The sequence below is a fragment of the Biomphalaria glabrata genome, chromosome 11 (assembly GCF_947242115.1).
Source record: "Biomphalaria glabrata chromosome 11, xgBioGlab47.1, whole genome shotgun sequence".
Lineage (NCBI taxonomy): Eukaryota > Metazoa > Mollusca > Gastropoda > Planorbidae > Biomphalaria > Biomphalaria glabrata.
Window position 1 is genome coordinate 5,698,776 of NC_074721.1, and position 27,135 is coordinate 5,725,910.

A 27,135-nucleotide genomic window follows, 5' to 3' on the forward strand; every position below is an offset into this window, starting at 1 on the left:
ACACACTTTTGGAATACTTTAAAAATCAGTGGGTCCAGATAAAAAGAAGCTAATATTTATTCTTTACAAAATTTGTATCGAGCCATTGGAAAACTGTACATACAAAATCTGAAAATCGTGACTAAACAGAAGCCAAAAAACAATTTATTATTTGTTTTTTTTTAAAGATATCTTGCTTATGATCATTAAGCCAAGAAAAACTAAGGTCCAATTTTCTCTGCCGCGACTCTTTTAAACGACATTTTTAGTTTTTGCACAAACAGGATGTTTAAAATTTTGGTATGTTGTAACACAGTGTTTCCCAAACTGTGTTTGAGGTGTGAATAGGCGTTCTACAAAATACTGGCAAAGAAGGCCACTAAGACTAAGACCAAGACTGCTTTATTGATTCTTACGGAAATTTGTTGTGATTACAAGGACTCTTTTCTCATATAAAGACAACACAACAGAAAAATACACATAAATACAACAGACAACATGAAGAGCTCATTCAGCGACTACACACTGGCATCTTGGTGCATTTCATATTCCCTGATCAATGAATCATCTCTCTTAAAAAATAAGCAAAGTATTCCGCTAAATACTCCGAATGTGCGAAGTGTTCCGTTAAGGAAAAAGTTTGGGAAACACTGTAGTAATAGATTTTACTTACAATATGATTTCTCTTCTTTCATTATTATATCTTGTAGTAGGATGCTGGTGTATGCCTAATGTTAGATTGAGTGATTACTCTAGACGTTTGAGTGTACTTCTACTTGTGAGTCATAGTAAGTTGATCATTATAGCACGTTGATCATTATAGCAAGTTGATTATTATAGAAAGTTGATCATTATAGCAAGTTGATCATTATAGCACGTTGATCATTATAGCACGTTGATTATTATAGAAAGTTGATTATTATAGAAAGTTGATTATTATAGAAAGTTGATTATTATAGAAAGTTGATTATTATAGCACGTTGATCATTATAGCAAGTTGATTATTATAGCAAGTTGATTATTATAGCAAGTTGATTATTATAGCAAGTTGATCATTATAGCACGTTGATCATTATAGCACGTGATCATTATAGCACGTTGATCATTATAGCACGTTGATTATTATAGAAAGTTGATTATTATAGAAAGTTGATTATTATAGAAAGTTGATTATTATTAAAAGTTGATTATTATAGCAAGTTGATCATTATAGCACGTTGATCATTATAGCACGTTGATTATTATAGAAAGTTGATTATTATGGCAAGTTGATTATTATAGAAAGTTGATTATTATTAAAAGTTGATTATTATAGAAAGTTGATTATTATAGCAAGTTGATCATTATAGCACGTTGATCATTATAGCAAGTTGATTATTATAGAAAGTTGATTATTATGGCAAGTTGATTATTATGGCAAGTTGATTATTATAGCAAGTTAATTATTATAGAAAGTGGATTATTATAGAAAGTTAATTATTATAGAAAGTTGATTATTATAGCAAGTTGATTATTATGGCAAGTTGATTATTATAGCAAGTTAATTATTATAGAAAGTGGATTATTATAGAAAGTTAATTATTATAGAAAGTTGATTATTATAGCAAGTTAATTACTATAGAAAGTTGATTATTATAAAAAGTTGATTATTATAGAAAGATAATTATTATAGAAAGTTGATTATTATAGAAAGTTAATTATTATAGAAAGTTGATTATTATAAAAAGTTGATTATTATAGAAAGTTAATTATTATAGAAAAGTTTGAGATCAGAGTGTGACAGACTAACTGACAGAAAAACATGCTATACAAAATTAAAAACGGCTTTACCCATTCCGAGGTGCCGCTAAAAATTGATACAGATCACTTATTATTTTTTTTTATTTCAATTTCTAGGCAATGATGGCAAAAGTCAATGGTTATTCCTGTATATGTGAGGCTGTCATAATATTTCTGATAGCCAACTCATGTATAGGCTTTGAATTAAGAATTTCTAATAGTCTGCTGTATCAGATTACATTAAATGGATATACAGACGTTACCCAAAAGTAGGTAGAATCTAGAGTGTAATTCTTATTTCTTTTCTTTTTCCTTTTTTTTTTAATTAGTAATCTTTTCAATTTTTAGCGGCCCCCGTAAGGGGAAAAAGCCTCTATTAGGTTTGTGCAAAATGTCCGTCTGTCCGTCTGTCCGTCTGTCCGTCTGTCCGTCTGTCCGTCTGTCACACTCAGATCTCGAAAACTAGAAGAGATATGAAAAATATTATTTCATCATTAAATCCGGCTTGAAAAGTTTAGGTGCAACGGCTACTTTTGGTTTTCTAAAAGCAAACCGTTTAATTTATAAAATTAATTATGCAAGCGATTTTTTCATAAAAATACACCAATTCTAAAACAATTACGTAAATGTAAGGGAGGCAATGTTACAATATGCTAACAAAGATGGACAATTTTTGTGTATTTTCAGTATCACTAAGTCAAATATATTTTTAAAATGTACAGGAAATGTTTACAACAAATACAAATAATAGTTAAAGACGTTTTTTCTGGTCAACTAGCTGCTAAAATTAAAAGAAAACATTTCTGTTTGTTTATAAAGGCTAATAATGCACTTTGTATGTAAATATCACGCACATTTTTTTAATGGACTTTTTATGCAGCGATTTTCGTGCAGTAGCGTAACGTCGCAACATGATCAGGTGCTAAACCAAATCCTTAAACTTTTTTTAAAAATCAGATTTTATTTATTTTTTGTTTAGTGCCCCCATCCGAATAAAAGAAGATTATTTTTGTGCGTTTTGTCTGTTGGTCGGTCTGTCCGTCATGATTAGATTTAAAAAACTAGAACTCTAAAAGCTATTGAAAATCTGATTTACCCTTTAATGTTCCTCCCATAACATCTCAATAGTTTTAAGTATCTAAAATTGAATGTTCCGGATTTTTTTGTGCAAAACTAATCAACGCCAACAAATGTTTGTTTGCTCTTCTAACTTATATTACATTCAATTTCCATGCTTTAACGTTGCAAAAACACATTATCAATAATATGTTGTTCCGTTTTTTATGTAAATAGCATACTAATGCTAAATCATAATCTCTATACTGACTTATATAAGGCTTTTAAAAAAAGTAATTTACTAGAATTGATTACTGAAAATTACTTTTTAGACATTTAATTTTCTTGTAAAACATAACATAGAAGTTTTGTAATCGATAAAGAAAGTTCCGGATTTTGTTTCTTACAAATCGTCGCCAGAAATTTCCGAATTTATTTAAAAATCTACTAACGCCAAATAATTGTTTGAACTCCCTCTTCTAATTAATAAACAAATAATCTTCTCATTTACGAAATAATGTTTTTACGGATTTTTATGAAAAATATTTAAACTCACTACACTCTTACAGTACATTTAACTTTCTACCTAAAACATTAAAAAATCTAATTATCGTTAATATTATGTTCCGATTTTTAAGGAAAACAGAATCCAAACACCAAAGTAAGGTATGAAAATCTCTCCACGTGGCTGTAGTACATCTAATTTTTATACGAGACCATCCAAAAAATTTAATTAACGGTATTACATTTATCTGAAATTCTCTTTTTCTTTTACTATTTATACAAACATCCGGAACAATCTATTATATAAACTTTTCAATTGTGTTCATACCTAAAAATTATTGCGATGTTTTGAAACGTAAAATAAAGGTTAATCAATTTTTAATAACTTTTAGTTGTTTTTTTTTATATCAAGATAACGGACAGACCGACTGACAGACAAAACGCAAAAACAATGTGGCTTTGATCCTTTTTAAATAATATCTATTAGAACTCAGTGCACCAATGTCTATGAACCCTCGTTAAATATCTCGTGTAAATAAAGACATTTTTTTTTATGGTACCGGTACTAGCCTATTGTGAGGTAATGGAATTTTTTTTTCTTTGACGTCATATGAATGGACTCTTTAAATGTAATGTTAAAAGAACGCACTCGGTGCACCAATGTCTATTAACCCTCGAAAAAATTGCTTGTATTAATGAAAACATATTTTAGTCTAACTAAGCCGTGTGACGTAGTGTTTTTTTTTCCTTTGACGTCACATGGAATGAATTCTTTAAATGAAATGCTAAAAGAACGCACTCGGTGCACCAATGTCTATGAACACTCGAGAAATGGCTCGTGTTGATAAAGGTGATTTTTAGTCTAGCTAGGCCTTGTGACGTAGTGTTTTTGTTTCCTTTGACGTCATATGGAATGAATTCTTTAAATGAAATACTAAAAGAACGCACTCGGTGCACCAATGTCTATGAACACTCGATAAAAGGCTCTTATAGATGAAGGCGATTTTTAGTCTAGCTAGGCCGTGTGACGTAGTGTTTTTTTTTCCCTCTGACGTTATATGGAATTAATTCTTCAAATGAAATGAAAAAAGAACTCGGTATAGTAATGTTTATTAAGCCTCGTTATGTGACTCGCGTTTAAAAAAGGAATGATATCTTGATTTAGATCTAATCTAGATTTTTTAAACTAGATCTAGATTTTTATTACAGTATATCTAGATCTGGATTTATATTCTAATTAAAATTATTTTAGAGTCTAGATCTAGAATTTCTAGATCTAGTTTAGACTAAAATAGACTAGATTAAGATGTAGAATTTCAATTTCTAAACTTAAAGTGTAAAAAAAAAGTGTAGATTTTCATTTCCAAACGTTTTGATCAATATTGTAATGTTTTAATATACTAAAACTAATCTACTATTTTTTTATTAAATTTAAATTTACGGCAAATGAATCTTTGAAACATTATTACTTTTGACCATCGGATGGCTGCCTGGTCGTGCGGTTTGCGCGCTGGACTGTCGTTCAGATTTATGGATGGCCCAGGGTTCAAACCCTGCCCACTCCCATCCCCCGTCGTCCTGCGGGAGGTTTGGACTAGGAAGTAATTATCTTCAACTCTGAAGGAACATCCGAAACGTGTAAAACATTTTACATCAAAATTAAATCACCTCTTGAATATTATTTGCGAATATGCAGATCCGACAGGGATCCGACTTCGACGGGGGCCGCCTCTGGGTTTGTGTAACACAAACTCTCTTTGTAATCTTGTTTATTTTAAATATGTTTTTAACACGATTTACCCTTTTTGTTTAATGTTTTGTTTTTTTTTGTACATGAGTAACTTTGTAAAACTAAAATTCGTTTTGTGAATTCGCATTCAACATTACAAAATGTTCTTTGAGCCTAAGAGAACAAAGAAATGAAAGTTATAAGAAAGAAAGCTGATTTTAATTTCTACTTATTAAAGCAGTTAGCAAATGCAGAATAAAGCTGATTACTAAGAGCAGTATCGCGTCGAATAATACACCGATAAGAGCATTTTCAAAAGTCTCTAACGTCACTCACTCAGTATTATCCGAATAAGCCCGAAATCTTATTTCTTACACGTCAATCTCGGGTTGATTACGTTTCTAATATTATTATTATTTTATTATGTTAGAAATGAACGAGTAGACATTCTCTGGTGCTGCCAGGGTCGAGTTTCGCTAAAGAGAAACAAAATTCTTCGTAGTCCCTTTAACCATGGGCGTAGCAAGAGGGGGTTGGGGGTTCACCCCCCCCCGGAAATGAAATCCCCCCCGGGGGGGGGGGTTGGAGTTTAGTGACTGATCTTTTGCTTTAATTTTGTTTATTTTAGGTGAAATTTTAAAACTATACCATCACTTTCCCTAGCACAGCCAAGAGGGTTTTGAGTTTAAAACCCTCTACCAGGGGGTTTAGAGTTTGAAACCCCCTACCAAGGGGTTTTGAGTTTGAAACCCCATACCAGGGGGTTGTGAATTTAAAACTCCCTACCAGGGGGCTTTGAGTTTGAAAACCCCTACCATAGGGTTTAAAGTTTAAAACACCCTACTAGGGGTTTAGAGTTTAAAACCCCCTACCATGGTTTTGAGTTTAAAACCCTCTATCAGGGGTTTTGCATTTAAATCCCCCTCTTCAATAAAAAAAAATGCAAACGACAATCCCAAAATTCCAAGAGCACATTTAAGGAAGATTTTGATTTTAAACCCCTCTCCAAAATTTACGATAATCTCCTCTTCAATATAAAAAGGCAAATTACACACTATAAATTGTATGAGCGAAGCCAAAGGGGTTTTTAGTTTAAACCTCCCACCAGCGGGGTTTGTAGCTAAAAAATAAATCTTCAAAATTAAAAAAAAACAAACAAATTTCGAAATCAAAATGCTATGAGGGATTTTTTAGTTTAAAACCCCCAAACAGATGATTTTGACGATAAAACTTCCTTTTTCGATATAACATCTAAAGCAAAATAGTCACTAATTCCAAGATCGTAGTCAAGAGAAGTTACACATGTCTACCAGTGGCTGGGCTCCATTAATAAAGTGCAATGAAATTGAAAAGCACTAAATGTGGCTCTACAATGATGGATAAGACGGATTTTCAAAGTCAGTTATAGAGATCGGGTCTAAATCAAGGAAATCCTATGCCGAAATGGGAGTCGACCCTTTAGTAAAGTTGTGACAGAGCGCCGCATGACGTTTGCGGGACATGTTCTCCGACAAAATGAATTACGCATAAGAGTTGCGATGACATCCTAGTACAACTTGGCGCCACACCTCATGGAGATCCTCAGAGCAGGTGGGAGGAGGCTTCAGACATTGCCAGTGACAGATTTTTGTGGAAACAGCTTGCCAGCAAATGCGCCGCACGGCGCGGGAGCGTCTAAGTCAGTAAGAATAGGACATTTGGGTTTTGAAATAAAACTTTTTAATAGCAAAGTAATGCACTGTAGGTACCTCAGAATATGCATTTAGTTAGCTTTCAATACCAGAAATAGTGCTCTCAGCGCTCCCCCAGACCTCTTCCTGGCAAGGGCGAGGAGTCTCCAATTTTTTAAGTAACTCCTGGAAGAACCTATTCTAGGGCACAATAAGCGTCTTCCAAAAGAATGAAGGGTCAGAATGTAATAGAGATTAATTATGTACACACACACACACACACATCCATCTATCCAAACATATATATATATATATATAATTTTTTTTCGGGGGCGGGGGGGGGGCCCGTATAAATCCTGGCTACGCCCATGCCTTTAACAGTTCCCATTGAGGAATTTTCTGGTGATGTGGTGGGTCTGCAGCAGTACCGCGATCTGACAGGCAACGAGGATGTTCCTAGGAATATTAAGGGTCTTGAAGGTGTCTGTGAGGTCAGTTGTTATTATCCCCTCGGTTGATATGACAATGGGGTATATTGTTGTTTTAGATAATTTACATAAACGTTTAATCTCCAAGTCATATTTTCGTTGTTTTTCCAGCTCAGTTTTGTTTTTAAATTATGAGATAGTGGTACGGCGATGTCAATAATGGTAGCGGCTTTTTCTTTTTTATCGATGAGCAGCAAATCAGGGCGATTAAAATCTATCGTTTTGTCAGTCAAAATAGGTCTATTCCAATACAGTAGATGATCCGTAGACTCGAGAACCTCTTGTGGTGAGTATTTGTAATATGCAGGAGTATCCATACCGATCAAATTGTGTGTCAAAGCCAAGTGCTGGTGTATTAGCTTTGCAACTTGGTTATGGCGACCTAGGTAGGCAGATTCCGATAGGGCTGAACATGCTGCCATTATGTGTTCAATTGACTCACCCACATTTCCACACTTTCGGCATTTGTCACCAATATTGAGTTTTAGGATATGTTTCTCGTAATTTTTTGTCCTAATTACTCTGTCCTGTATTGCTGTGTTATTATTATTATGTTTTTTATTATTATTAAACTGTGTTATGATCCCTAGTAAGGAATCGTAGGCTTTTACAAATCTACATATGATTTTACTAAAGGTGTTACTCTAGTCAACTGTGAATATTCGATTGTTATGAGCAGTGAGATTCATAACAAACGAATATTCACATTTGACTAGAGTAACACCTTTAGTAAAATCACTAAATTTATAAAGCTTTCATGAGAGAAGACTCAAAAGTAAAATAGCAATTATATAAAAAACACTGAACCATTATCTCCTAATACAAAAATATCATTTAATAAAATACTCAGACACAAAGATAAAGGCACATTCGTCATCCCATATGCTAGAACAAATTTGTACAAATGCTCCTTCTTCCCTAGCGCTATTAGAGCATGGAATGGGTTGCCTGAGCTAGCCACTAGCGGATCCAGAACTTTGGAGTGGGGGGGGCGATTTTTTTCCAAACCCTAACCCTAACACCCAGTAAACCCTAACCCTATGCATAAACGTGTGTACAGAACACACATACACATACACACATACACACACACATATATATATATATATGAGAATTTTAAAAAGCAGCATTTCTCAACCTTCGGCGAAAAAGTGGGGCAACGCTATAAGGTTCCCTGGTGGTGTTTGGGGCAAAGACTCGACGACAAAAGTGTTTTCTTGTATTCTTCACTGCAGAAACGCATTTTCCTGACATTAAAAGCTTATTATTCATCAATGGAGTTCGGGGCGAAGCCCCGACGACAAAAGCATTTTCTTCTATTCTTCACTACAGAAACGCATTCTCCTGACATCTACAGCTTATTATTCATCAATGAAGTTCGGGGCGAAACCCCGACGCTAAAAGCATTTTCTTGTATTCTTTACTGCAGAAACGCATTCTCCTGACATCTAGGCTTATTATTCATCAATGGAGGAAAGGACAAAAGCGTTTTCTTGCATTCTTCACTGCAGAAACGCATTTTCCTGACATTTACAGCTCATTATTCATCAATGGAGTTCGGGGCGAAGCCCCGACACCAAAAGCATTTTCTGTCATTTTTCACAGCAGAAACGCATTCTCCTGACCTAAAGCTCATTATTCATACTATTTAAAAAAAAGGACCTTTTCAATAATATTGTACTTGAAAGATATTCTAATATGAATTTATAGGCCCTTAATACATAGCAATAAAACCGATTTGTTCCTTGAAAAGATAAGATACCCCATGTGACCTAGAAATAGGATAGGTCATAAGACCAGTGACCTGTACTGTACTGGCAAGTTAGTCCAGTGGTACTTTGTGGTCCCAATTATATTATCTAGGCTAATAACTATAGCCTCTAGATGTATAATACTACCGAGACAAACAAATAATAATTCTGAGATTTCAGTTGCAACAAAAAAAAAGGAGTTTATTTACAAACAAAAGGAAAAGATCATGAAAAATATAAATGGCAATAAAGGCTCACCAAAGGAAAATGACATAATGAAACTAAGCAAAGTAGCAAGACAGTTTCCGGTCAATACAATGAAATGACCACCATCATAGAGGCACAATAATGTCTTATGTCGCAAAACCAAAAAGATGGTTTACAATAATATCATACATACATTAACAATGAAATGACGTCATTCATGAGACACACTACTGTCTCGTATCTAAACAAAATATGTCTTGCAAAAAAAAAAAAACATACAGAAGAGGATAAGAGACTAAGTAGACCTATACCATTTACATAAATCAATTTAGTACTAACAAATTGATAAAATCTACTTAGCTCATTATCGAAATACTCTTCCCACAACAGTGGCACACTCCTCTTGAGTAACACAACAATAGTACAACACAAGTATGAGTTAAACAGTATATAGATTTAATTCAAAATACACTGGTCAGTTGAAAGGCTCAAGAGAGAGTGGCAATCGTAAACAATTGACAGGGACTTAAATCAAGTAATAAAGGGGGCTAACTCGGTAGCCACCCTTATTGTCCCTCTTGTCACAACTCCACATATTTAGATTTTGGCTTTGAGGATCGCCGCCGAAAAAAAAATATTCGATAAATAATATTCAAAAACATTGTGGTATATGTTGTGAGTTATAGTCCCAAATTTATTTAACTAGAAAAATATCCGATTGAGTAAAGGTTGGGAAAAGGCGACTATAAATGTATTTTTCTCGGTTTAGAACTCATCTCAATCATAATTCTTATACTAAAAAATACGTTTGAATTCTAACTTTTCCAATGCAAAGTCTTTCTTAAAATAATTATGATAAATTCATGTGAAATTACATAAACTCTGGAAATGGGAGGGGCGGTAGAATGAAAACGATTAATCCTCGCTCCTTTAATAATTTCTGCTAAAGATTGCATTTGGCATTAAAGAATAAAAAAAAAGTAGGGCGACTCGATATAAGAATTTAATTTATAGTATATATAAATGATAATAGTGGCAGATTTTGTACATTTTGTCATTTCTAAACTATAATACTAAAAGAAAACGTATTGGTTTGTCCGATGGGGGAAATGCAATTGCATATATCGCCCTTCCCACCTGGTGCAACCCTTTTTCATTTAAATTTACTAATGATAAAATTTGAGATTAGAGTATGGTACGACATAATATACAATTGGTTTACATATCAATACGTAGTTTATATTATATAGATATTCAACTAATTTTGTTCACAAACTATGATTCTCCATAAAAATAGGACCGCCCCCCCCCACTCAGAGGGCTAGAGTGGGAAGGGCAGTACATGCGATCGCCCTCTCTCCAACTCCACCGAATCGACCAAGATACCAGAAAGATACCAGAAAGGGAGCGACATAATATATAATTTATAGATTAATTCAACTAATTTTGTTCACAAACTATGATTTCTCCATAAAAGTAGGACCGCCCCCCCCCACTCAAATGGTTCAGGTGGGAAGGGCAGTAGAGGTATTCGCCCCCCCCCCCAACCCCCAAACGGTAAACAGGGAACGACATAATATGAAGATAGGTTAAAATATCAATAACAAGTTTTAATCATATAGATATTTAATTGATTCTGTTAGCAAGCTGTGATTTCTACAAATAAATTGGACCGCCCCCCCACTCGAAAGTGTATGGGAGGGGGCGGGATACCATTGCCCCCTCCCGACCCCTACAAATCGGTCAACATACTAGAGGAGGGGGCGAAATAATAAAAAAATAGGTTGAAATATAAATAATTATTATATATTATTAACATAAGTAATAAATTTGTATACAAATGTGTAAATTCTATACTAAAATTCGACCCTTCGGGGGGGGGGGGGGGGTCGGCCGAGTTGGGGGGGGGGGCGATCGCCCCTACCGCCCCCCCCCCCTGGATCCGCCAGTGGAGCTAGCCAGCAAAACCAATGACTTGGTAGAATTTAGGTCATGAGAGTTATGACCACCAATATGCCGAGTCCCATTTGGGAATCACGCTGATATCAGCTAGGTTTTATCATATTGAGAGCTATAGTTTAGGACATGGTCATTTGATATAAGCTACTTTCTCTAAATTAGGTTTAAGTGGGGTAATATGAGATAGTGGATCTCCAATAGAAAGTAAAAAACAGAAGATGACATTTTTAAAACAAAGTTTCTATAAAGGAAAGAATCACTATTTATTGCCATTTTTCTGTAAATGGCAGCATTAGCTCCCATTCCGTCATATGAAACTAAATTAACTAAATTAATTAGCACCAATTGATTAATTAATTGGTGACTTTTGTTATTGATTCGTGTATTATCATGAATAATTATGCAAAATTCCTACTTGACCTGAGAATGGGAAGTGAGAGAAAAAACGACCAAAAACGTAATACGAGGATTAAATCCATATATACATCAACATCTCTCAATAAGTAGCAGTTATTCCCCTTACTTCGATATAAAAAAATAATCACCAATAATTAATTAAGTTATTGATCTTTTTTTTTTATTGATTCATGTCTTGTCAGGTACAATAAATAATTGTGCAAAGTTTCAACTTGATCGCAGAATGAAGAACGGGAGAAAAAAATATGAATACCAGACAGATAGACAGACACAGCTTTCTAAATTATTAAAAGTAACTTAAAACATTTAGTGATATAGTTATATATTTTTTTGTAACCGTATTTTATAATAAATTGTATTATTATTTATTTTCATAAATATATGTATAAATATGTATTAATGTGCGCAGGGGAATAAAAGCACTTAAAATAAAATTAATAATCACTTACATCTTTACTTTAAAAAAAAAAATACTGTAAAATGTCTTCTATTGACAGATTTATAGACTGCATGAGAGCAAAAGATTCTAGATCATGTAACATCTATGTACACTACTGGAATTCGTGGTATATAGACAGTGTATACAAAGAAACTGATGTTGAAACAACAGTGGCACCAGTTTATTCATGTTCATTGATAAAGTATAATATGTATTACTCTTATTACTCTTATTATTATGTTGAATGTAAACGGCAGGAAAGTATAGTTTGTTATAGTTACTATGATTGTAATGTACAGGAATTGTTTCGTATAAAATGGAATTATCAGAGTGATTTTTTAACGGATACAAATTTGTCACAATGTCTATACTGGTCTAGGTGCACGAGCTATGCGAACATAATCACCGCCGCTATCACAGATACGACGACAACGTTGTCAAGTACATCAACCTTAAAAACGAAACCCACAACGTCGTGGCAATATGTAACAACAGAGAGACAATACAAGACACCGACGAACATAAGCAGTCCTAATAATTGGAATTCAACAAATTCTTCTGAGACTGAACACTCATCAAATACTACCATAATTATAATAGCTGTAATCATTTCTGTTTGCTTAATTGTAGCTACAGTGATTGTGGTTTATTGTTTTCTTAAAAGATATCGTTTAAAAAATACTACAAGTGCAAATATTTATGTGAATGATTCCACTGTCAACAACAATCAATTTATTTCCATGAAAAGCGTGGCGCCATCAACGTTAGAAACAGTCTCTGGAGATATTGAACAGCCTTTTCAAAATAAACACAATGATAATACAAGTAAAGCTTATTTTAATATTTTTTTAAACAATAACAGAGATGAAAAGCTAGAAAATTCCATGAGCTATGAAGTAATACCCGTGAATGACGGAGTCTATTTGAATACAAGCTCTTCTGATGTGATTGATAAAACCTATTCCAGACTCGGGGAACAAGTCAGAGTTATAGCAGATGATTACAATAGTCTGCTGCCAGAAGACGAGCACAGTAATAGATTCATAGATTCCACCACGATTCCTGAAGAAATGAAGGATAATGCTAGTAATAAAACTGAGAATACAGAATATGCCTTGGTAAAAGATACTATGTCAATAACTGATACACCAACTAACCCTTATTCTCTTGCTAAAGTTGTTAGTACTTGATACTGCGATTACCAGATGTTTGGCTTCCTAAATCGGAAAAAAGGAATACAAAACTTTTACAAAAAGTGGTACCTTTTTTCTTGTAAATGATTTCCAATTACATGACTGGTCCAAACAACTTTACATTGTTTTCAACTAAACCTTAATCCTTTAGGTACTGTATACATGACAATTCATTATCCATGAGTAACCCAAGAAAGGAAGACATATTATTATGGTAATCATACTGGATACATTTTTATTTTTTGGCTTAAATGTAAACACCTCAGTAGTGTGTGTGTTTTGAAAAAATAATTTAAGAAAATATAAGGTAAATATATTTATTGTGTATCAGTATTACATATTTTTTTATCATAAGCTAATACTGTATGTATTTTTTTGCAAATTTAAATAATGTGTACTCTCATTCCACACTGTAACTCATTCTAACTCCCTTGTGGTTCCAACTTTAAAAAAAAAAATCAAATGTAATATCAACTGCCTCTGTCTGTCTGATGGTTTTGGATATAACAATAAAGCGCATCCCATTAGAGAAGCTTTTATAAAAAGGGAATTTTATATTTTACATAAGTTCCATTTTCAGCTAATTACAGGAAATTCTCTATGTTCGGATGTGAAACTATACATTCATTAAACTATACATCAAAGTATATGCATCTTTCGAGCTGGAGTTTTCTTGATGTGGCCAATGAGTTGAGAATTTTGTTCTCATTAATATTCACATACCTTGAAATTTTAAAGAAAATCGTTAGAGCCGTTTTCGAAATAAAATGTAAGTATGTACATACAAGAATTGCTCGCTTAAGAATATAGGATAAAGACCAGTCGCTAGTAAGTTGTATAGCAAAATCAAGTTCCGAGATGGAGTACAAGAGAAAAATATATCTAATCTGGGTCAGTAGAGTTTGTACTGATCAGAAGATTGTTTTGTTCGCGTAGTGTTACTATTTTTTTTTTACTGTAAACTTATTGATCAAGACACTTACAATAAAGTATTCAACAGGTGTATAAATAATATGAACGTTTAATCCAGCACGAGAACAGTCTAGTCTCCTGTCTCAGTCACCAGAATAAACGATGTTCATCCTATATAAATCATGTGAAGGCAGTCACCTAAAGTGCGTCTCTAAACAAGACGATCAGAATAAATAGCGTGGTAAATCAACGTAGTAAGCTTAAGACATTTTTAGAGACATGATTAAATCAGTGTAAATAGTGCTGGTATAGAATTAATTTTCGTATTGATTTTATTGTGTTTAAGATTGTGAACTTAAATTATTTCTTTTTTTTCCCCTGGGACACCTAATGATTACTTTTACAAATTTATATTTACACATACATTTCATGTTTGTTATTTTTTAAATTTTATTTTGTTGTTTTTTTCTATAGCTGTAAAATCTCAATAAAAAAAAAAAGAAAAGCATAGGCTAATGAAATAATAAAATAAAAATATATTGTTTGTAGTCACATCTAATGTGTACAATTTTTGCTATTTTAACTTTTGAAACACACTAACTACTAATGACTGTTAACATGCTATCTAGATTCTAGAGTATGATTGCATATATAGGGAAATACTGAAGATTCTGTTATATGCAGGCAAATCCTTAAATAATAAGCATTGTGTTCTATCCGATGTACAGGATATGAAAAGTTCCCCTATCAGACCTTTTAATCTAGTAAAGGGCAGATGATGTAAAAGTCATCTGTTTCTGTGGCCCACGGTTAACGAGGGTGTCATGTGGCCTGCGCAACGACCAACCGCCTTTACTTTTCCCCAACTAATGTCAGGTACCCATTAGAGCTGGGTGGACTCAGAGGCGCCCAAAGATGACAAAATTAAAAATCCCAGTTTTCACCAGGATTTGAACCCAAGAGCCCGGTTCGGAAGTTAAGCGCTTTACCGCTTAGCACCTATGAAAGTAGGGTATGAAAGTATTATAATAAATCATATAATACTTTAAAATTGTTTTTTTTTTGTATTCACTTTTCGGCACTGTAGAATCATAGCTTCAAGCTCTTTCGAGCTAATAAATCGCACTGCTCCGGGCGCCAGTTATGCTCGCTACGTCTCTGAACCGAGCTCTAAGTATTTCTTTTTTTTTATGTATGATTTTTAAAACATTATTTTTTTCTTCAGTTGAACGGTGGAATGGGAAAATAGTTTTAGACTTTAAATACGCAATACACCAGGCAATAAATGATACTGCTCACTGCTCAGTGTTTGAACTAGTAAATAACAGTTAATAAACAATGTCCCCTGAGATTGTAATTGTCAGAATGAATATAAGCACTATAAATAAAATGCTTCAACGTCACACGTGAAGAGTCCTACACAGTGCTACACACTGGCCCTACAACGGCGCACACCCCAAACTGTATCGGCACTTGCCGTTCTTTTCGACTATCAGCAGTCGGAAGGAAGCTGCTAAGTTTGGCGATATAGTTCCAACCATAGCTAATACCCAGCCATTCATCTCATTGCTATAAAGTGATCCTTATTCGCTTCGTTTCAAAGTAGGCCATTGACGTGGATAAAGCAGCCATATGCCAAATATTATATGCTTAAAGAAGGCTAACATGCACCTGATTCACCTGGTTATGTTCAATGTTCGTTACCATATCTGATAGCTTTGCATAAACAACGCGGAGGTCACATATTTATCGAAACATCTTCACTTTAATGTATAGACAAACCTATCAATGCTGAATCTGGTGGTAGAGTATTTTTAACGTTTATTTTAAACATAGAAATATAATTACCAAGAGGCCATGTGGAAAAGTTTTTAGGCCTAAAAATAAAAATTATTACTTTTGTGTCCATCAAAAATTAAGTCACAACCTTTAAGTCTAAAGTGTGTAAGTGATGATATATATCAGGAATTTGCTTGCTAATTTCAATTCTAAGTAGCTTGAATTAACCTTGATACAAATTATTACAACTATTTTTTTTCACTTTCTACACAAAGCTCCACTTTCCATTTTGCAGTCCTTAAAACTGTTTACATATGGCTACACTGAAACTTAAAAAGACCTCCGGTGGACAACAGCTATGTCTGCATTAGAAGTGGCAAAATATGTATGTCGCAACTTGGTTAAACTGGTCATATGATATAGTAAAAGAAAAAAAAAAGTTTCCCTATCAGATTTTACGGTCATTAGAGCAGATGATGGTAAGGTCGTCTGTTTCTTTTACCAACGTGCAACGAGCAGGGTGTCACGTGGCCAGGACAATAATAAACATCCTTTACTTTCCCCAACTAAAGTCAGGTACCCGTTACTCGTTAGAATTGGGTGGACTCAGGGACACCATAAACATCCCGAAATTGAAAATCCCAGTCTTCACTGAAATTTGAAAACATGGCCCCTGAACGGAAGCCAAGCGCTTACCCACTGAACCACCACGACCCCTCTCGGTCATGTGAAATACTGCATTAATAATTAAATTTCGGAAAAACAAATTTTTATATTTATTCACATTACAACCTGCATTTCTATTTTCTGTATAGTAAAAACTAAGTAAACTCTTTTTATTTACAAAAAAAAAAAAAGAAAAAGATTCTTGTTATCTTACAAACCCAGAGGCGGTTCACATCAGATACTCCCATGGACTAGGAATATTCAAACCATGGACTTGTTTTGATTGTCTACCTAAATATATATAAAATAGTGTCAATGAATCCTTCCAAGTCTTTTTGCACTCGAAAACAAACTCAACAACCTATTACTGATAATGATATTTCTGATTGTATTGTTTTTTAAAAAATTAGCTATTCAATATTAATTTTGTTGCGTTGTTTTCACTTTGTGCAGCCCAACTTTAATGCTTAGAGCTATGTTCCAGTTTGTTTTGTGGACCAATGCGAGTGGGGAGAGGCTATATGAGAGAAGGTTACCGTACTCAGGGCGTACTGGCTTTAAAAACAACAACAACAAAAATGCTTAAGTCGGGTTTCAAACTAATAGCTTCCACCCCCCCCCCCCGAACAATTCTCTGATAATTGCCCTATTATAAAACTTTCCTGCGTTCAGTATTTAATTTTAAAAGTGGTGTATTTTTAAGAAAAAAATTCTTGCATATTTAATTTTTAGAAAATTAAATGTTTCGCTTTCTAAAAACGATAGTTATTCCACTATGATATCGTATTTTCAATATCCTTTCTATATTCTGTGATCTAAGCGGGACGGACGGGCGGACTGAAGGAAAGACAGACCATAGCTTTCCCTTTTGTGGGCCGCTAAAATAGCTAATCTAAACATAAATATAAATAAAAATAAATATATATGTAAAGAAAATAATGGACGATGTGTTAAAAGTATATGTCTGTAAGCTGAATTTCTTTTTAATTACATATTGATCTCCTCTGGTATCACACACTGTGGGAGCTTACATTGTCCCTGAAATCCAATCTGGCTACGGCAGGCATGAACGGACTTCTAATGTTCTGGCTTGTGCAACTGGTAAAAGTTGATGATACACACTGCATTAAAATATTAAAATAGCAAGCGGGGGAAATACAAAATGTCGAGGAAAGAAAAGCCAAATAACAATTTTTAGTATTTTATGGTTGATTAGAATCATTCATATCTCGAGCCTTAAGCCATGACAAACTAAGGTCTATTTTTCTCTACCTTGGCCTTTTTAAGCGACATTGTTAGCTTTTTCTTTATGCAAGCAGGATGTATAAAATTTTGGTATGTTTTGAAAGCTTTTTTTACAGTATATATTGACTTTTTATTTTTTTTTTCAAATTAAGAATAGAAAGGACGTCTTTTAAATATACTTTGGCAAGAAATAATCAATTTTGAAAAGACTGTTAGATGAAATGTAATTATATACCAAATTCAAAATGAATTTGGAAAATGATTTCTTTGTTTAAAAAAGTAACAAAACAAAAACTAACATATGTTGTTTTTTTTTAAAGTTTATTCTAAAATCTAATGAATTTTAAATATGTGAAATATTATTCATTCATTCAATTATATATCAAGAGAGCTCTTAAACCGCCAAACGGATTACATGAAATTTTGTAATAGGTTCCTTTGCCTCTTAGATGCTCGCTATGAAACAGTTATGATAGATCCCCCGTCTCAACGAGGTGATTCGCGAAAAATTAAACATTTTCAATTTGACTTTGTATTTAATCTTATATATTTTCTTAAAACGACTGCATCTCTCTCTATATATATCCAAGAACACGAAATAGTCTACCGTATAATATTTTAATTATTTTAATTATTTTTTGCTCTAAAATAGAAAATACCTGCGTGAATTCGTGCGTTTGTGTGTTTAAAGTTATGGAACTAAATAAAATCATTGATGCGTAAGCCCGCCAGTGTGGACATTTACATTTATAATAAAACCAAGTAGATATTTCCTTTTGTTTTGTCGAGAATATGTAATAACTTAAGGGAGGCAGCTCAACTAGACAACGATGTTTATTCACAGGACATCACAAGTACATAAAACAACATTTGTCTTTAGCACAGTCTCTTTCTATTCTAATGTCGACATCCTTCTTAGTCTGGTTTCTGGCAGTGCGCACCTTCTGCACTAGCTTGAAAGGCGGTGTGAATGGCGGGGATGTAGCAATATTTACAAAGTCATGCGCATGTATGTGTGTGGTGAGATGATAACTACAACATAAAATGTTAATTATGTTTATATTAGATTATGGGACATCTTGATCTTGATCAGTGTTTCCCAAACGTTTGACATATGTGTACCCCTTTTATAATTTGTGTACCCCTCGCCCCCTCCTCCCACTTTTTAATCTATTAACAGAACATAATAAATGGGTATTTTAAAAAAAACAGCATAGTTAATGTAGTGCAACGTGTATCTCCTCCAAAGTCTTCCCGTAACTGCGGGGTTATGCGTACCCCACTTTGGGAGACACTGAATCTAGATCTACATGAATACTAAATCTAGAATTAAAATCTAAGAATTGTCGCAGTGAATGCGAGGCCTTTTTAAAGTGTGTGTGTATCTACTAAGATTTTTTGTTATATACTGTTCAAGGTGGTGTGGTCCTTTATAATTAATGGGAATAAAATATATAAAAAATCTGTAGAAAAAAAAGTATCTAAAAATGAAGAACTCCGTCCTTAAAACTATATCTAGTTTTCTATATCTATATGTACAAGTTATTTCCCTTATTTCATATCTTTCGCAATAATTAATAAACAATAAATAATTGACTACTTGAGTATTTTTGTTTACTGTTTCATGTTTTCTAAAGTACAATAAATAATTGTCTAAATCATCATCGTGATCGGAGCATACGTGAGGGAGAAATAGCGTTAACAATTATTTAAGGGGACAAAACCCATCTGTGAATACTGAAGTAGTAGTTTCCATTTTTGCTATTAAGAAAAAAAAATTACTAGTAATTAATTACCAGTAATTAATTTGCAAATTTATTTATTTATTTATTTTTTTTTGCTTTTTAAAAAAAATAAATTATATTAATGTTTTTTTGTCAACGTCAATAAAAAATTGTGCGAAGTTTCAACTTCATCCGAGAAAATCTGGGAGAAATAACATGTACACACCACCTCACGGACAGACAGCTATAATTTATAGATATGGTTCGAAGGACGGAGTTCTCCCCCTTTAATTAAGCTTTGTTTCTTTAAAAATAGATTTTCTTAATTTCTGTTTTTCTTCTTGTTGTTTCTTTTTTCTGAACATAATGCTCAATTTATCAAAGCAAAAAGAAACGCTGATCTACTAGTTTAATACAACTTTTCTAATTTATATTTTGAAAAAAGATAATAATCTAAACACTTTTTTTTATTAAGGGCATGTCAAGATCCGTATATAATCTTTACTGGATATACAACGCTGTTATAATAGTTGTCATTGTGAGCTCATGCCTCTGTTTAGAAATACAAATACAATCTTGCAAAGCCTATGTAGAAATTTCTGATCTTGCTTCCAAGTAAGTAAAACTTCTATTTCTTTCATTTTTTTTTATCGCTCAAGTTCTAGCTGTTGTATTTATAAAGATTTTTTTTATATAGTGGCTAATGCATTCTGAAACAAATTTCATTAATATTGAAAATATTTTTGGCTTGTGAGTAATAATGAAATGAAAGGATTCCATCGTAAAATATGTATAATCTATTTTAGGACATGCAATTGCCGTCTCTATGGTTGGTGTCATCTGTTGCAGTTCGCTCAGGGTGTCAAACCCCCAAAACCCCCTATATAGATTGCGTAATTTGTATAGAAGATATAGAGAACCACGATGCGAAATGTTTGTTTACGATTGGTGAATGAGATCCATTACACAATCCATAAAGGCTGTCACGTGATACGTTTTTTTTTTCATTGTTTTATCAATATTATCACGTGGCTAAATGTTGTTTGTTTACGATTGGTGAATGAGGTCCATTCTGATACAGTCTCATATGCGATGGCCAGGCCACGTCCGTATGCTTAAAATATTTTTTTAAGGCCAGCTAACGGAAGGAAATCGTACACAATGTGGACAAAGAAAAACCATTCAAGGACATTGTCAAACCTTCTGAAAGAGTTTTAGCATAGTTCTTGTTGCCTTCTAATTTTCAACCAGCATATTTTGTAAACAACAATTCCTCTTGTCTGTAACTTCATCATCCGTATTATGAGTTTCATAATTGTTGTAACTCAAGAGACTGATAGATATAATTAATTTGTCTGCGACCTACTGACACACAAGAACTCAGGCAAATCACTCAGGTCAACGGCTGTCGATAGACAAGGGACAGTACTGCTAGTACACGCAAATATAACTCGTGTTAGGGTCATGTGATCGAACGCCCTCACGGACAAGAGACAGTGTGTGAGAAAGACAGTTGAGTCCAGGACAGTGTTTACAAAAGGCCTGGTAGAGAGGAACGTAACAATATCATTCGCATCATCATCATCCGTCGTCACACTTTCGTCGTAGGGGTGCAGTGACAGTTCCGGTACCTAAATCCCTACACTTTTCCCGGTCAGCAGCTGTTCTTAGCAGGATATCAAGAGAGAGACCGGTCCTTTCTTTTATGTTATTCAGCCAGCTTTTCTTTGAAAGACCCTTTTTAGTGCTCCCTCCACTGTAACTTGTGTGTATGTGTGCTTGTGTTTTTCTATGGTGAAGATGGGGAAAAGTTAACGCTTGGTTCTGAATGATCCAAGATAGGTGGCATTGTTCTCAGCGGACTTAGGACAGACGACTCCAAAACGGAAGACTGAAAAGAAGTGTTATTATAGTTAGATTGTAGAAACAATACCATTTTATATTATTACTAAAGTGTACTACATTTATTTTCATTACTTATCAAGTTTATTTTGTTATTTAAGTTAAATTTAATACGACTACAGTGGTTTAGCTCTCTACCAGTAGTTTGGTGCTACAGGTCAACGACCTTCAATAACAAACCGTCTTATTACAAAGGACATGTACTTTTAATCGGACCAACTGGCTATTAAAACCAGATGATAACGTCCCGATGTCCAATAAGGACGTAAGACTCTGAAGACACGGAACTGCAATGAAAGAAATAGAAGTTTTACTTACTTGGAAGCAAGACCAGAATTTTCTACATAGGCTTCGCAAGATTGTATTTGTATTTCTAAACAGAAGCATGAGCTCACAGAGACAACTATTATAACAGCGTTGTATATCCAGTAAAACTGCAAACTAGTGCATTTATAAAAAAAAAAGAATCTTCATATGATTGGTAAACAATGTTAATTAATTATACAAATATCATTATTATTTACGCTTTATTCCTGTATTTTTCAACAGGAACTCACACAATTCCAAAGTCATACTACGCTGCTCATGTAACAATATGAATATCCATAATACATACATAATAATCCCTCCCTGCAGAGATATAAATCAGAATATGTGCCCACTTTCAACGAAATGAACTTAGCCCAATGAAACCTATTGTGTCCTTATTATTATCTCTGATTATGTGATATAATTATTATAAATATTTCCTTAAATAATATAAATATAATTTTATATTACAAGAGTGTAAAATTTGACAATCAATCTCATTGAAATACAATGTCCGTAAGCAAGAACTAATAGCACACATTGGCTAATATTGTAAATTATTGAAGCATATCAATTCTTTAAAAAATAGATTAATAATCAAAGCACCAATTATTGAAAAATGTTTTCCATTTACAGATTTATAGACTGCATGAAGGCAGACGATTCAAAGTTTTGCAACGTCTATGGACAAATAAACGAAAATAATTTTTATGCAGACGAAGTGGTAAAAGTTCCTGGTAAAAATATATATCCTAAACCGATCTATTCTTGTTCATGGATGGGCTTTGGCCAGCAGAGTGAAGACAAATATGGTGTCAAATGTCAACGGGATATCAACATATTCTGTGGTTATGTCAATGACTGTAGCTTTCAGATATTTTTTCTTATAAAATGGGAAAATGTGAATGATTACTTAGACGATGCAAGATTGTTAGAAAACCAATGCTCGTCAAAGTGCAGGAGTTATTCAAACAGGCTCACGACTCCCGTTCCAAATGTAACAACCACATTGTCCAGTACATCTACAAATAAACCGAGCATCACAACTTTGTGGCAGTACGTGACAACCAACAGAATCTTATCAACAGAGTGGCAGAATACTACATCGACAAACAAAAGCAGCCTGATAAATTGGAATTCTGCAAACACGTCAGACGACGAACACCCATCAAATACCACTATTTTAATTATAGCTGTAATTATTCCCCTTTGTCTAATTATAGCTGCAACGGTTGCAATTTTTTATTGTGTTCGCAAAAGATATCGTTCTCAAAATAACGCTGGTACAAATATTTATGCAAATGATTCTACTGCTTATGTCAAAAACTTTCCTTCAAAGAGTAACTCTATAACTTCTACACATGACACGTGTAAGGAAGATGATGAGAAAAGACCGCCATTTCAAAATAAACACAATAATAATACAAATAAAGCTTATTTAAATATTTCTTCGAACATTGACAGCGATCAAAAATTGGAAAATCTGAAGAACAGTAAAATGAAGTCAGTTGATGAAGGAGTATATCTGAATACAAATTCTGATTTAAAAAATAAAGCCTATGCCAGACTTGGAGACCAAGTGAAAGTTTTTAAACATGATTACAATTGTCTGATACCAGAAGATGAAAACAATATCAACATACACGATGCTTGCAGGATACCTGAAGAGATAAATGCTAGTGTTGATAAAACTGAGAATACAAACTATACTTTGGCTAATGATGTCTTGCCAATAGCTGATACATCAGCAAACACATATACTTTGGCTAATGATGTCTTGCCAATAGCTGATACATCAGCAAACACATATACTTTGGCTAATGATGTCTTGCCAATAGCTGATACATCAGCAAACACATATACTTTGGCTAATGATGTCTTGCCAATAGCCGATACATCAGCAAACACATATACTTTGGCTAATGATGTCTTGCCAATAGCCGATACATCAGCAAACACATATACTTTGGCTAATGATGTCTTGCCAATAGCCGATACATCAGCAAACACATATACTTTGGCTAATGATGTCTTGCCAATAGCCGATACATCAGCAAACACATATACTTTGGCTAATGATGTCTTGCCTATTGCTAATACTGCCACTTACAAGAATACTTTGGCTAAAGATGCCATACCAATATCTGATATATCAACAAACCCTTATACTTTGGCTAAAAATGTCACAACTTGACACACCATGAAACTTTTTTTCCGTCGAAAATATTTTTAGTAGTATGTTCTTAAAAACATATGTATGATCTTTATGTTATAGTTGTGTATATCACACTGTATATTTTTTTGTTATTCTCATGTTCATGATTTGTATGATTAGTACACCATATTATTTTTGATTTGTCACCATAAATTGCAAAACATCCTAATATCCCCTGAGAATAGAACGCGAGACCAACTTCTTTCGCTCTATGCTAGTTCCGATAAATTTGAAAACGTTCAGACGTAATAATAATGTTATAAACCTGGTGGTGGCACAGATGGGGGTAGTGGTGTGAGTGTAGTCAGCCGACGCAAATCGCCCCAGGCCAGCGCTAGACGAGCGGTCAACCGTGACGAGCTACAACGGTAAGCCGAGACGAGTGTCAACACGGCGGTTCGGGAAGGATCGACGGCGGTCCGGGAAGGATCGACGTCGTGAACAGAGCTCAGGAGCGTCACGAGAGTTGTAGTCATCTGACCACCTAGAAACGTCGAGCGGCGTTCTGTCCGGTTCGAGAAGGCCATTAGGGACCCTATATAAGAGCGGAGGTGTCGCAGTCAAGACGGTTCACGGCAGGGGTTCAGAGCCCGGTTCACTACAGTCCGGTCGACTACATCACAGTTCAGCGGTGTGGTTCTGTACGGAGCATTACGATTCAGTGCGGAGTACTGTCAAGTACAGTTGAGACGACTGGCGTCTTGATCTTGGTCTGTGATCGAGTCCGACACAACTAGCCTAGTGTGTGAAGTCAGTCCTGAACTGTTGAACTGTTGAACCCAGTGCAAGCCCGGAACGAGACGGAGAGGCCAGTGCAAGACTTGATACGGCGGAACGGTGTTATCCGAGAGATATTTGTTATCGCAGAGCTATTTGTACTGTTCTACGTGCTGCCAATAGTACAGTGTTGGCTGTTATTTATGGACATTAAACCTTTACGTTATTTTGGAGCCCTGACTTGTCAAGTTCTTTAAGTTGGCGGTGTATGGTGCAGTTTGCAGAGAGCCTGGATAGTGAGATTCGTAACAATATAATAAAAGATACAGTATTGTTCGTTACGGCAAAAAAGCATGTCGTCACCTATTCAGTAAGTGCAACATAAGAGTGTACTGTAAGCATCCGGTTATTCTGTACATTGGGATGTCTTCACATTAAAATAATAGAATAAAAAGATCTGGTTTAAGAAAGCATGCCGACTTGTGATGAGAAAGAGTGAGAGTTCTTATCATTGTGTACACTTCTGAAATAATAGTATCAATTGTTATTTTGATGCTTGTTTTGTGAGCTGTATACACGTTAGATATAGCGAGGTTAATATAGTGAAAGAATAATAGAAATATGTTTGTGGAGGGTAACTTCTTTGTTTTTTACTTTACTTCTTAAAATCTATACTTAGCATTTGTGATGCATTTATCAAGAATAAATGAAATATTGAAGAGAAGTAAATATGTAGGTAACTATAAATTGCATGTAAATGATTTGCGAATCAAAAGGTATAAGTTTAGAACTTCTTTGTAATTGTACAGCATTGCTTGTAATTTGTAAATTGTTATAGTACAATCGACATTAAAAATTTAAAAAATAGAATATCTTTAAAATATGTTGTTGTGTTTAAGCCCCCAGTTCTAGATATGAATGCTTCAACTAGTGCGATTCCTGTACAGATGCGTGCATCTAGGTCTTTAGAATTCTTCTGGAGTTATCTTCTTTCCGTCAATATCAACTATGATTCATCTCTAAGTTCATAAACCTTGCAAGGCACAAACGATGGTGAAATTAGATTTTAAATAGTTATTCTACTATTTGAGGCCAAAACTTGTTCAAAAGACCGGGCAGAATACACAACACAAGAAACGTCTTTAAGCCTTACGAAGGCGGCTAAAAATAAAAACTAGATTTTTTTAAAGAATGTGGAGTTTTTTTTAATTATCATGCGATGTAAAACATGTTTTGATAAGACAATTATAATATTGCATAATTAAGTAGCGATGAAATGTTTTCATTCTAATCCGCTTGTTATAAAGGTATATTTTATTTATTCTCGCTGAATGTTTTTATTAGCTATCAACAGTTTGTCTTGGACGCGCTCTGTGTACAATTTCAGCTTGATCCGAGATTGGGGTCAGTGGCGTAACTAAGGGGGGGGGGGGATGGGGGGGAGAATTTTAAAATCCCCCCGGGCGCCCCCAAATGGGTGTCCGAAATTTATTTGTAAATACATAAATTAATATATTTGATTGATAAATAGTGTCAACGGGTGTCTTTTTTTAATCAACATTTATGGATTAAATTTATCACAAAGACTAAACCTAGATATTTTAAAAATATTTTTGCCGCTCAGATCAGTTTTTGAGAGTTCTCCGTTGTTTCCGTTTTAAACTTTGTTGCCACGAATAAAACTGCATGATATACAGCGAATTCCAGGTATCTTGTTACCTTTACTAATAATAGATCTAAATGGCGAGTATTATATGGCTACACTAATTAACCTTGAAGCAAAATTTACAGAATCGAGTATAACTAAAAGTTATTCTTAACAATGCTAAAATTGTCCATTAATCGGGTTTGGCGTCTATAATTTCAGAATTAAACTTCACACTCGAGTTATTACCCCTTTATTCATCTTTCCTCAATCCAATGATCTAATCCTTTTGCTTTCGCACAAAACATAAACAAAAAATAATGACGTAATATCATATAATATTAATACATCCTTCCTATTGAAGTTATTATCACACCATTCCTTTTAAAGTTCTTAATAGTGATATCTACTAGCAGGGCCGGCCCTATCATTTGCGGGGCCCTATGCGAAACGGATCGCGCGGGGCCTAGTCTGGGTAGGGATAAGCATAATGTCAAAATTATTATTTTTTGAATTAGAAAATAGGCCTACTTTCGTCTTTGCAATAAATTTTTATCAAATGAAAGCTCGCAGCCTCGCAATGCCACTTTTTAATTATTGGCACCCCAAAACGTCAATTTCGTCTATTCTTCAGGAGATTTGAATAAATTAAAAAAAAGTTCAGGACTTTATCGTATATTTTGCCTTTTCATGAGATTTCCTGGAGGCCCTGAAAAATCAGGAGGTCGCGAAAACCCTGTTATTTTATATACGTTATAATTGTTTAATTTAATAATGTACACTTGGAATTAGCGCGGGGCCTATGAAAGCGCGGCGCCCACTGCGACCGGCACTGTCTACTAGGAACTTT

The 27,135-nt window shown here is 34.1% G+C and overlaps 2 protein-coding genes across 2 annotated transcripts; both read left to right on the forward strand.

Annotated features, from left to right (window-relative positions):
- Positions 1 to 688: 688 nt before the first annotated feature.
- LOC129921850 (uncharacterized) lies at positions 689 to 14,588 on the forward strand. The gene is made up of 3 exons (XM_056005022.1): positions 689 to 767; positions 1,876 to 2,027; positions 12,037 to 14,588. The coding sequence occupies exons 2-3, from the start codon at positions 1,879 to 1,881 to the stop codon at positions 13,166 to 13,168; spliced, it is 1,281 nt and encodes a 426-aa protein (XP_055860997.1). The 5' UTR covers positions 689 to 767; positions 1,876 to 1,878; the 3' UTR covers positions 13,169 to 14,588.
- A 3,220-nt stretch (positions 14,589 to 17,808) lies between these two features.
- On the forward strand, positions 17,809 to 24,786 carry LOC129921682 (uncharacterized). The gene is made up of 3 exons (XM_056004061.1): positions 17,809 to 17,863; positions 19,973 to 20,112; positions 22,345 to 24,786. The coding sequence occupies exons 1-3, from the start codon at positions 17,849 to 17,851 to the stop codon at positions 23,900 to 23,902; spliced, it is 1,713 nt and encodes a 570-aa protein (XP_055860036.1). The 5' UTR covers positions 17,809 to 17,848; the 3' UTR covers positions 23,903 to 24,786.
- Positions 24,787 to 27,135: the final 2,349 nt, after the last annotated feature.